The 12,451-nt window shown below is 44.7% G+C and overlaps 1 protein-coding gene across 3 annotated transcripts in view; it reads left to right on the top strand.

Moving 5' to 3' along the window:
- Positions 1–10,819, top strand: part of RCAN1 (regulator of calcineurin 1) — a 97,267-nt gene extending 86,448 nt beyond the window's left edge. The window contains exons 1-4 of one of the 3 annotated variants that reach the window (XM_082625216.1): positions 1,499–1,617; positions 4,486–4,659; positions 6,678–6,837; positions 9,049–10,819. In XM_082625216.1, the coding sequence (XP_082481342.1) occupies positions 1,528–1,617; positions 4,486–4,659; positions 6,678–6,837; positions 9,049–9,221 (597 nt within the window). In that variant the 5' untranslated portion in view covers positions 1,499–1,527 and the 3' untranslated portion in view covers positions 9,222–10,819. Of the gene's footprint in view, positions 1–1,498; positions 1,770–4,485; positions 4,660–6,677; positions 6,838–9,048 lie in introns of those variants that run through there. The other 2 variants (XM_082625217.1, XM_082625215.1) reach the window with 2 other exon arrangements.
- Positions 10,820–12,451: the final 1,632 nt, after the last annotated feature.

Genomic DNA, 12,451 nt, shown 5'->3' with positions numbered 1-12,451 from the left:
GGCACCATGCATGGAGATTAAGCAGCGCTCACTCATCCAAGAAGACTTCGCATTTCCTTTTATGGAGGGATAAAGGCGCTGGTTTGTTCTTTCCCATTGCATATGTTCTTTTTATTATTGGCCGACTTTAATGATTCTTTGAAGTTAATTTTTAAATGTGAATAGCAGGAGTCCACTTAACTTTTGGAAGCTTAAGAGGTGTCTGCCTCTAGACTAGAGAGTGTTTTTATAAATAATGAGACTGCATTTAGGTGATAATGAGTAGGAAGGACCTAGGACTCACACTGCCATAGGGACCTAAACTAGCAAAGTACTTGGAAGTTCAAAGACTTGCAGCTTTTTAATAAGATTAACAAATACATCCGACTATATATAAGAGAGATAACCAACAAGGACCTACAGTTTAGCACAGGGAGCTATACTCAATATCTTGTAATAACCAATAAGGGAAAAGAATCTGAAAAAGAATAGATATAGATATGTATAACTGAATCACTTTGCTGTATACCTGAAACTAACACAACATTGTAAATCAACTATACTTCAATTTAAAAAGTAATAAAGTAAAAAGTTGCAAAAAAGGAGTTGCAGCCTTTTCAAAGAACTGGCATGCTGACATCCAGTGTGCTTCTCCAAGACCAGACATCTTACCTGAAAAAAGGCCAACTGAACTAACTTTTCAATTGTAGTGTACATTCTTTCTATTTCTTCTTCCTTTCCTAATTAAAGCAAAAACAAAAACTTTCAGTCTATGAGTCTCTAAGCAGACAACCTCCGAATGTTTCTTTTCTCAGCTTCAGAGGCTAGATCCTCTAAAATATTTTTGTATCTTTTCCCGAATTTAGCAGCTGTTAGAAAATGATCAAAGTGCTGCATATTCTTGGTTCTCAAATTACAATAATAAAGTTTTCCAATGAATATCCTAGGATCTCTTCTCACATTCTCACTGTGAAATACAAGTGGGAATTAGGACATTCCTCCAATAAAGTTTAATCAGAAAAAAAAAGGCCATATTTCAAAACGAAGTCCACTTTTTCTTTAAAAGCAGAGTTCGTTGACCAAGACTGATTTCAAAATGTTTTCTCTAATACCCCAGCATATGAAACTTTGATTTAAGTGTTCAGGAAATTACAGGGATCAAACAACTTGCCAAGACTTCGGGTTCCAGGTTTCTCCAAGCCTTGAGAGTTCCCTGGAGGCTAATTACTGTTTACTGCTGTAGACCTTCCTCCTGTTCTTCTGTAACATTTTCCATCTTAAGAAGGGTCGTCCCATTCAGCCGAGGAGCCTGGTGACTGAGTGGCTGAATGGAATTACTACCAGTGGAAACTATGCTGCAAGAGGGGTAGATAAAGCAGCTGCAAAGCAAACCTCGGCAGTTTTTTCCATCCTCCCAAGCAAAGTTAATTAGCATAGGGAAAATGACTAAGGTGTTGACGTCACCTCTTTCCAGTAGAAACTTACACTCTGTCTCTGCCTGCCTGCGAGCAAGTAGGACTTGACTCAGGAATTTGGTGTCCAAACAGGATGCTCTGGAAGCGGTGCTTTTTTTTCCCGGTGGGGGCCGGACCTCGGTGCTTTATAAGTGAGGGCTCAAGAAAGAACCTACAGCCTCTGGTAAAGGAACCTTACTTGGGGCTTGACTGAGGGAATTGCTGTAGCTTTCACTGTAAGAAAGCAAGATGCACTTTAGAAATTTTAACTACAGTTTTAGCTCCCTGATTGCCTGTGTGGCAAACAGTGAGATCTTCAGCGAAAGTGAAACCAGGGTAAGGCTTCTGATATAATGTGATTTTTGAGAGTTTTCAAACTATTATGGTAATTGGGACAATGAGCTGAAATACTTAGTGGGGTATGTGGCTCTCTTGTGGGTTTGGGGGTTTTGAAATACATCCAGAATGCTTGGAGCCTTAAAAATCAAAAGGTGTTGCCTGAGGAATTAACTGTGAAGGAATTTTTAAAGCTCTCAATATTTAAAAACGTCTGTGTCCCTTGACCAGTTAGTAAGAGAGGGTTTGGCGTGGTGTTTTTTCATTCTGTGTGGGTTGTAACAATAAGTAAACTTTTGGAAGGAGGACTTTTCTGACAGTGAACAGAATGTTTCTCTTTGACATTTAGAGGTCAGGATACTTTGATTTGTATCTCAAGAAATCAATATTAGAAAGATATTTGAATGTTTGCAGTAATTACAAGGGCTTGTCTTCAAGTTTCCAGATTTCTCTAGCTGGAGAAAATGCAGCCATAGCAAATAAGTAATAAAACTGGATACATAACTTAAGTGTGGGATGAGTATACCTCCTGGGAAGCAGCTCTCATTGATGGCTATTAATATAATTAGTAATTTTAATTACTATGCTTTTCTTCTTCATTTGATTAAAATGTAAGATTTTCATCAGTAGCTACGAAGCTATCTAATTGATCTCTAACAATATTATATATGAATGAATTCTGTATGTTCTGTTTGGGGGGCGGTGATCATGTTATACCTTTATACCCAAAGCCCTACTGAGACATCGGAAGCTTTCTTTTTTTTTTTTAAATCAAATTTAACTCCATAACTGTGTACAATGCTTGCAAGCCGGGACTGTAGTTTTTGAACTAGATATTAGAGCATGTTCTACATGTAAAAGTACTACAAAGTCTACGTATTTAATGTTAGCTTTTATATGAGTAAAATCACTGATTTACTTAATTGAGTAGAGATGCCATCCAATAACTATAATCACTAGGTATTGGTTATTAGAACAAATAAGATTATTTTATAAGAGAATACTAATAGCATAATAGCAATATGAAATTAACAAGATAGTGTGGGTTCTCTTGGGTTCTGGTCCTAAGCCCTGACTTGTATTCTAAAAATATTCAGCAAAGTCATCTCTCTTAAATTATGAATGATAACTTTAAAACTAAGCAGTTGGTCACAGTGCCTACGGATGAGGTCGTGTGAAATTCCAGATCTGCGCAGACAACTTATGCCCCAGACTTGCCCGTGCTCGGGAGGGGTGGAGAAAAAGTCACGTGCAGCCAGATGAAATCGCAGCTTAAACATCTGCTGTGCATTCTTTCTCATTCTTTGCCTCTGCAACACCCCTCGTGGGAAAGTCACAGACATTTCCATCAACTAAAGCGAAGCCGGGGAATTCGAAGAGAGAACGGTTGTGAGCTGTTCCTACTCCCCCTGAGCCACCTGCCTGGTGGAGACACCCGCCAGCAGGGAATGCAGGACCTGCCCACAGCCCTGCCCTGTGGACCAGGCACTGACCGGACAGGAAGGGCCATCCCCTCCCCCGCTTTCTAGCCGTGAATATCCTCAAAGATGTTCTCCCTTCTTGTTGGGAATCCTCTCTCCCCTCTGCAGAAGCACCATGCTCTGCATAGGTCTCCAGGGTACTTTTGGGCTCCAGGGCCTCCCTTCTCACCAGTCACCTGGGTGGAGGGCACGCTGCCCCATCTGGGCTCTCACCATCTGCCATCCCACCCCCATCTGCCTCTCGCCATCCTCACAGTTAAGTCTGAAAAAAGATTCAGAAAGCGCGGTGACTAAAAGTCCCTGCATAATCTTCCTGGAAGTTTCAAGACTGTCCATCACCTCCCTCTCTGGTCAGAAAGGTTGCAGTGGCCTCCCAGTTCCCCCCAAGGGCACCCGCACTCAGGACCCGGCCCGGGGTTGCTCCCTAGAGCTTTTCCCAGGAGCTGATGAACGCTCTCCTGAATCTAGGCTTTTAGTCCTTGAACTTGGGCATTTCAATTCTAAGGGCTCATGCTGTTTCATAGTGTTCACTAGTTCTTTTAACACTAGAGCTAGATCTGTACATATATTAAAGCCAGCGTGCAGAAATGGGTTCATTGGCAGAATGTTAATTTTTGAAACCACTACTATTTTAGAGAGTTAAAAAGTAACAGATTGAATGGGAAAATAATAATGGGAATTTTTAAAAAACTGTTTCCTTTACATTAAGAAATGCAAGCCTTTTCATTAACTTCATTGGTTACCAATTCAATAATAATGTTTGGTTTTTTTTTTTTTTGAAATTAGTGCTTTTAAGTCCAAAAGCAATATCTGATGGACAAAGCAATGCCCTGAGCTGAGTGGTGGGATTGGAGCTCACTAGATTGGGGGAGGTCACAGGACAATAGGGTCTGGTAGGCCAGAAGGGTGACAAATGACCAAATGAAAATGTTCCTTCTACTTTAAAAAGAATGTTTCCGTGACTGTAAGAAGTGTTGAAGTATTGGTAATTGTTCAGCTGATTAAATGAATTTAGTAAATCGTACATTCTTACTTTTGTATAAATCACGTATATTAAATTAAAAGGGCAGAATCTCCCCAGAGGAGAAAGGTGGGTTCTCTGTCTTCTGTAAGAAAAAAGTTGGAAGTTCTTGACATGATTAATAATTTGGTTCCTCCATAAGAAACGTAATGAAGTCATCCAGTCAAAGGTCATATGCAGGTAAATTTCAACTCCTTTTATTTTTATTTTTCAGGCCAAATTTGAATCCCTCTTTAGGACATATGACAAAGATATCACCTTTCAGTATTTTAAGAGCTTCAAACGAGTCAGAATAAACTTCAGCAACCCATTATCTGCAGCGGATGCCAGACTCCAGCTACATAAGACGGAATTTCTTGGAAAGGAAATGAAATTATATTTTGCTCAGGTGAATCGAGTTCATTGATACCCATCCTCCTCCCTCCTCCCTCCTCCCTCCTCCCTCCTCCCTCCTCCCTCCCACCCTTAAAAGCTAACACATATATATGGAATTTAAGGAAAAAAATGTCATGAAGAACCTAGGGGTAAAACAGGAATAAAGATACAGACCTACTTGAGAATGGACTTGAGGATATGGGGAGGGGGAAGGGTAAGCTGTGACAAAGCGAGAGAGAGGCATGGACATATATACACTACCAAACGTAAGGTAGATAGCTAGTGGGAAGCAGCCGCAGAGCACAGGGAGATCAGCTCGGTGCTTTGTGACCACCTGGAGGGGTGGGATGGGGAGGGTGGGAGGGAGGGAGACGCAAGAGGGAAGAGATATGGGAACAGATGTATATGTATAACTGATTCACTTTGTTATAAAGCAGAAACTAATAAAAAAAAAGTAGCTTAGACATCCATTACGTTTAGGTTGATTTAAAACTCCAAGAAATCATCTTGAGAAGGGCAAAATTCATACTCGAAATTTTTCATGTCACCTATTTTAAGAAGACATCGGGGTGTATTTGAAAGTGCCCTCAGAGATGACCTTCTTGGGTTGAGTGATGAGGGGAGAAAGAGAGCCTTTCCTGACTCACAAAGGTGGAGGACCGCAGGGTCGTGGGCGTGGCTACCCTTGACCCCCCCCCCGGGCCAGAGCGGTTCGGCTCTGCGCTGGGTCCCCGCAGCCCGCTCACTCCTGGAGAGCTGGTATCTGCAAGCCGGTCCTGCACATCAGCACGGGGCTGCCAGACCCGGCCTGCAAGGAAAACAATGGGTTCACCAGGCAGGTAGCAAATGCTAAGAAATACTCCTGGTAAGCGGGGGTCCCGGCCCCAGGGCATTCCCGGGAGCTGTGCGGCGGGTTTGCTGTTTCTCCTGCATCACCCTTCCTGCCTCCCCCAGCAACTGCCTTCTCTAGGCAGCTCACAGAGTTCCATTTGATGATGTTACCGGAGTCTAACAGCTTGGCAGGGGGAGGGGCAGGGGCTCTTCGGATGCTGCTCCCTGTTGAAAGAGACCCGCATTGGGGCCCTGAGTTCCCCTTGCCAGTACGGGAGCAGATCCTGTAAAGGGGCTTCCTGACCTTGCGCGAAGGTGAACTTGCCCGTCCAGGGTAAATGAGAGCCGGGATGCCCTGCCCCCTGGTGGTGAGTGCGAGGCGCAGGCTTCAACCTTGGATCCTTAGAAGCAAATTCCCTTCTACGTTTGGTGGGGTTCCATATAAGTAATTACTCGGTCTCTCCACGACGTTTTCTGGTTTATTAAAGTAAAGGCAGGTTCATTGTGAATTTTTTTTGTTGTGGGGGGATACTAAAGAGCAAAGAAAATCCAAACTGGTAACATTTTGATGTAAGATGTCTCCAAACAGCCCTCTAATCACTGGTATAATTTTTAAGCCCAAACTAGGATCTTGGTCATTGTTCCTTATCATTATTGTTTTAAATATGTATCCTGGAAGGTAGATGTATTTTTCCTTCCTCACTTTTGGCGTCTGATTCAGAGCCCCAGAGGGAGGGAAGCCTGAGAGCGAGGTGGGCAGGAGTCCTGGGTCATCTTAGAGATGTCGCTTAGCCTTTGGAGCTTCTGTGATATGATGTGATGCCACCGTAATATGAGGAGCTGGAAGCAATTGATGCTGAGATCCCTCTTGACCTCAGGGATAGTGCTTTACTTCTCCCATGTTTACTAAAATGATCTCTGTATATTTTCTATCAGTCTAGTTCAAGCGTAATTACTTGCAGTCCCGGTGCCTGTGAGTCCCTGTCCTGCGAGGGGCCTCTAATCATGTTTGCACCATAATCCAAGTTCCCTTCCCCACCCTTAGAAAGTGTATTGCGATTCATCCTTGGGCTGCACCTGTTCAGCTGTCTGGACATGGGTTGTTCCTTCACACCTGTCTTCCGTAGGCTGCCATTAAGCGTTACTGCTGCTTCAATTCTTCCCCCGAGGAAAACCCACTGCATTTATCTCTCTCCTCAGACTTTACACATAGGAAGTTCACACCTGGCTCCACCAAACCCAGACAAGCAGTTTCTGATCTCTCCTCCTGCCTCGCCGCCCGTCGGTTGGAAACAAGTGGAAGATGCCACTCCCGTCATAAATTATGACCTTTTATATGCTATCTCCAAGCTGGGGCCAGGTAAGAAGTGCCCTTGGGTGGAGAGGGGGCAAGGAGACGTGGAGAGATTGTGGTCAAGGCACAGAGACACGCCTGCAGCAGTAGTGGCCACGACCCCATTGCTCTTCCCACTTCTCACGTGATCAGTGCCAGTGTGTGAATTGTCTCTATTTGCTTTCTTCTGAATTGAAGTAACCCATGCCCCGGGGTGGGAGCGTGCACGCCTGCCTCTGACTTCCTCCCTTAGGAAAGCGTGCAAGCTGGTCCAGGGGACCAAGTACCATGACCCCTCTGGGCCGCATCGCGTACATCCATCCCCTCACCCACGGAGCACAGCTGGTGTGAGGGACTCAAGACCCGGCCTCACGTCCTGTTGCTCCAAGTGGGGATGGGTGATTGGATTTTGGAAAAGGAAAACAGGCTTTCCCCACTTTTAGCCATTTCATTTTTAGTCAAGGTAATTTCATCTATTGATCTGCTTCTCCCCCGACCTTTTGAATGTGTGAGGGAACAGAGACCCATAGATCATAGTGGAGAAAGAGCCCCAGTCACAAAGCCCAATAGGGAGGGGTGCTCCCCTAGGGAGCTTGCCAGGGAAAGAAGAGGTTCCGGTCCTCAGAAGGGACAAAGGTGTGAGCATTTAGGAAGAAAGGTACTCTGGCCTCAGGCTCCTCATCCAGAAAATGGGTATTACCAGTGGAGTAGTCAACGGGATCATCGTGTGAAAAGCACTTCATATAGTGCCTAGCTTATCAGCAGTGCTCAAAACATGTTTTCTGGAAACAGTACAATGTTGGAGGTTCCTGTCCTGCCTACCTGGTAGGGTCTGGGTGAGCTGGCAGGTGCAAGCGGGGGTCTTGGGGTAAAGAGCTTTGAGCCCCCTTCTGCCCTATTCGTGGAGCAAATGCAATAAACGCTGAGGCCATCAGCTTTCTCCTTGACCAGCAATTTGATGTTCCTCTGAGGGGATGGTTTTATTTTCTTGGACCATCAGCAGTTTCACATGGAAAAGATGACATCTCCGTAAACATCGCTCTGACGGAAATTCCCCCTGTGGTAGAAAGCAAGAATCACATTACTTACTGCTCATGGTGGCATGAAGTCAAGACGGAAGTGGCCAGCGCTCCTCCTGGCAGCTCCAGGCCAACGTGTATTAGGTAGCAGAGGGCCGAAACCTCCCGGGATGCTAGAGAAGGGAGGAAGGGGACGTCCACCTGGGGAGAGACGTCAAACTGCGCCAGAGGCAGGAAGCGCTGCTAGTGAGCATGCTTCACACTCTAGAACCTACTGCTTCTTTCCAGACGGCTTGTTTGAGAAACCCTTCTGGAAAATAGCCATAAGAAGATCAATTTGCCCTTAGTTTACTTAGGGCTTATGACCTTGAATAGTCTTTCTTTCAACAGTTGAAAGATTGCAAAGATTTTGCAAATATGATCCTGTCCCCCATGCTTTCTGGATGGTGACTCCTCAGCAGGTAGATAGGGATTTGTAAAGGGGATCGTGACCAACATTTTGAGTGATCTCTCTGGCCCTCCACCTTAATTCCCCCCCTACCCCGAGAATGCTGAGGCTCTTTCCCCCTTTCAGCCACAGTTACAATAGCATTCCAGTCTCACGCGTGGGGTAGAGAAGAGGCAACACCTTTTTTATGAGTAAAAGTGTCTTGACTGAACCTGATAAAATTCAGGCTGACGTAGAACAGCAGGACACTCCTGGTTCAAGGGGTTGATAGTTGTGTGAAAAAGGATATGGTGTGGTCAAAAATGTTTTCAGAGCACCCGTTTCAGCCAGCACACCTGTGCAGGGCTGTGCAGGGCCTCCCCGTGCCTCCTGTCCCTCTCGTGGGCTCAAGAGGTCCTTTCCTAACGCCTTTATTCATGCACCGTCTTTTCCTGAACGGGTGCTCCTTGCACCACACTGGGGAAGTCCTCTGGGTAGCTTAGAGGGCCTGGTGAACATGCTAAGTGTAATTACAAAATACACTCCTCCATCCTTTCCATATGCCTGGACTCAGAGTGTTTGATGGAAAGCTGAGTCATTTACGGTGGTGAGATATAGACCGAGCCACCAAAGAAACACCAATCCAGAGTGTGGCTGCCTGCGGCCCTCCGTCCCCACTGGACGCCCACAGAAGCTTGGCCGAGCTGACCCCTCCATGTGCATCCGTTTGCTCTTGCTCTTCGACCCTCGGGTCCTTGCCTGAGTTACCCCGCAATTATTTTCTTTCCCTAGGGGAAAAGTATGAATTGCACGCAGCGACCGACACCACTCCCAGTGTGGTGGTCCACGTGTGTGAGAGCGATCAGGAGAACGAGGAAGAAGACGAGGTGGAGAGAATGAAGAGACCCAAACCCAAAATTATCCAGACCAGGCGGCCGGAGTACTCACCCGTCCACTTAAGCTGAACGGGCACCAGGACGAAGAAGTGTTCTGAATCATACTCACGAGAAGGAATCTTTTACTGTGGAAGTGGCCAGTCACAACTTTGGAGGTGGCAGCCTGTGATCGCTGTGGCAGAAATTCCATGTTGCTCAGAAGGGAATCGAGGCTTTGTCTTCTGGTTCTAACGCTGCACGTCAGTCAATGTTCATGGCTCCTGGGAATGTCCTGAGCCAATCACTGAGTTTGGGGTGATCGCACAAGGACTTCTGGGAACGTCTCAAGAAAACCAATAACGATAGTGTTTTGTACTTGTTCTTTTCTGGTAGGTTCTGTTTTGGCCAGGGGTAGATTGATCCGTGGGTCCAGGGAGAGCCTTCTGTTTCTAAGCAGCCTACAAGGTAGACTCTCTCTCCCAGTAGGAAAAGGCACCACGTGAAGCCATAAGGTTGTCTGGTGCAGAAAGGTTGTGAAGACAACAATGCAATGTGGAAATTGTAGTGTCTCATTTTTTCCCCCTCACGTTCTAATGTTTGTGCATGTGTATTACTGATTTTCAGAACTAACCTTTGGTCGTATATAGAGTTATGCCACTGTTGTTTTACATCTTTGGGGAAGATAGGGAAGCATTTGCAAAATCTGTCCCCTTTCCAGATTCAATGACTGTCTTTGCAACAGCACACACAGGGGGATTCTACCGGTAATACACCCACTCAGCATCCTATTTGATGCAACCTAGAACTTGTGCTTTTGCAAAAGAAGTTGATCTGAAATTCCTACGTAGCGTTTCGCTTATAAAACTCAGAAAAGAGCAGTTTCACTGCCAACTTTTAGTGGGTGAGAAATTTTAGTTTAGATGTTTTAGGTCAGACAATAAATGGGTTTCATTTATTTCTTTTACGTGGTGGTTTATATACATGAATCATAGCCAAAACCCTTTTTTGGGGGAACTGTCAGTTGAGATCATTGATTTTTTTTAACCCCTCTGAAACATCAAGATAAACTTGTAAATAAAGCTGATAGCATATATTCATACCTGTTGTGCCCTTGGGTGAGAAATACGGCCATGGAAGACTAGTGTAAGATGTATTAACCTCCCTGTGAATTGTATGTTATGGAAAACGCCTTTCAACTATTTGACAGGACCTGAATTCAAAGCATGTGAAGTGGACAGTAGACGTGTGGTGGTATGAGAAGGATGCAGTGCCTTTCCCCATTCATTCCTGACGGAATTGTCACACTAGGTTAAATGTTTGTAATTGTTTTCTAGTTGTCATGTGTGTGTCTGGTCCATAGGTATTCTATTTTGGCCTTACGATACCATAACAAGGTTTGTCCTTTTGAAATACCTAATGCCAAGTAACAATGCATGCTTTGGAAATGTGGAAGATGGTGTTCTTTAAGAAGCAAAGGTATGTGGCTGTTCATATCAAGACCTTGACTGAATGTTCTCAAAACCCTGTTTACAGTACTTGGTGGGGGTTCGGGGCAGATGAGGGAGAGACCATTGCATAGCTGTTCAAGTGTCCCTAGTTAAGTGCTTTTAAACTGGAGAGGCTAACCTCAAGATATTTTTTTTAACTGCATTCTATAATAAATCGACACAATATGCTCTTTACGGAAATGTTACCTGTTTGTCATTTTATTTCTAATTGTCAACCTGTGCACCCTTTGAATTTTGCAGTCTCAGAAGGTGTCATTTTATTTCTAATTGTCAACCTGTGCACCCTTTGAATTCTGCAGTCTCAGAAGGATGCATCCCTTCATCCGTTTGAGTTTGGAAACTCCCAGATCCTTGCTGTGATTCACAGAGGGTCAACCACACTAATGCTGCATCACCTAGGAAAGGGGAAAATGGAGAAAACTGAAATCAGAAGTCTGAGTATTTTCTTTTGTCCAGGGAGAGGATACTCTGATGAAAACCCTTTTCGTCAGCAGATCCGCTAAACGACAATCTTTCTGATTGTTAATTTAAGGAGTTTTCTTTCCTGTTAGAAAAGATGCCCATGGAAGATACTAAGTTACAAAAGGCCAGTTATGTTCAGAAAATCTGTCTGTAAGCCTCCTCTTTGAATCTCACCTGGAGCTCTTATTACAAATGGTGGCGAACTCCTGGCCAGCCCTCAAAGGCCTAAACAACCCCATGTTTATTTGCCGAACTAGAGCAAATGGTGTTAATCTTCATCGAGATGAGCCTCAGGCATTTTTCCATGAAAATTCACTTGCTCCTCTGGTTTCCTTGTACGAGCAGCCTCATTCTCTCATTCCCCAACAGCATTTGCATATTTTAAATTCATATACGTTTGAGGTTTAAACATGTTGGAAAATCCACATTTCCACCCAACTGGTTGAATCTGATTGTTGAGGAGATTCACGGATTAACCACGGGGGTGGGGGGAAGGGCTGTTATTTGTCATCATGTTGAATAACTAGGAGCCCCTGCAGAGCAGAACTGAATTGGGAAGTGTGCTGGTCCAGGATCCGGTTTCATAAATAACCTTGGAGGGAGTTCCCTGGCGGCCTAGTGGTTAGGATTCCGGGCTTTCACTGCCGGGGCCCAGGTTCAGTCCCTGGTGGGGGAACTGAGATCTCACAAGCCACGCGATGTGGCAAAACAAAACATAACATTAATAACCCTGGCATAAAGTCAAATTGTGTTGTCAGTTAATGCAGATTTCCAACAGTTCCCCTTACACAACTGGGGAAATACAGGTGGCTGGCCCCACTGCTCGGGAAGCCGTCAGACCCTAGAGTAGAAATCACAAGTCAACAAACAGCCTCACTCCTGATGGACGATGTCTGATGAGTGGTTCTGTGGCAGGTACAGCCTCACCTGAAATTCCAAAGCCAATAATGTTCACAGTCTGGTTACCTGGCAGATGATTATGAAGGGCCCTAAATCACACACGTGCCGAGGACTCAATCATCTCTCTAGCCCTGCTAGTGAGAGGGCTCAGTAAAATGCAAAACGACAGATACAAAACAGGCAGAATCACGCTGGACGCATCCTTTGCCATTGATTGGATGTGTTCCTTAAAGAGATTTTCATAGACTATATTTCTCATCTGATGATAAGTAGCTTGGAGCCATCCATCCAAGAAAAGAAAATCAGCCCCTCAATGTATGCTAAATCCAAGCAAAGGGAGGTAAATGATGAGAGAAGTATAACAGTTCGTGCGGCTATTAATACTCGGGCTATAAACATTGACTTGCAGTCAGCAAGCATTTAGGATTTTTCATGTCCAGAATCTTGTGA

This window comes from Mesoplodon mirus, assembly GCF_964341445.2.
Source record: "Mesoplodon mirus genome assembly, chromosome: 6".
NCBI classification, from domain to species: domain Eukaryota; kingdom Metazoa; phylum Chordata; class Mammalia; order Artiodactyla; family Ziphiidae; genus Mesoplodon; species Mesoplodon mirus.
Note: the sequence above shows the minus strand (reverse complement) of the source record. Positions and strands in the feature narration are given on the sequence as shown.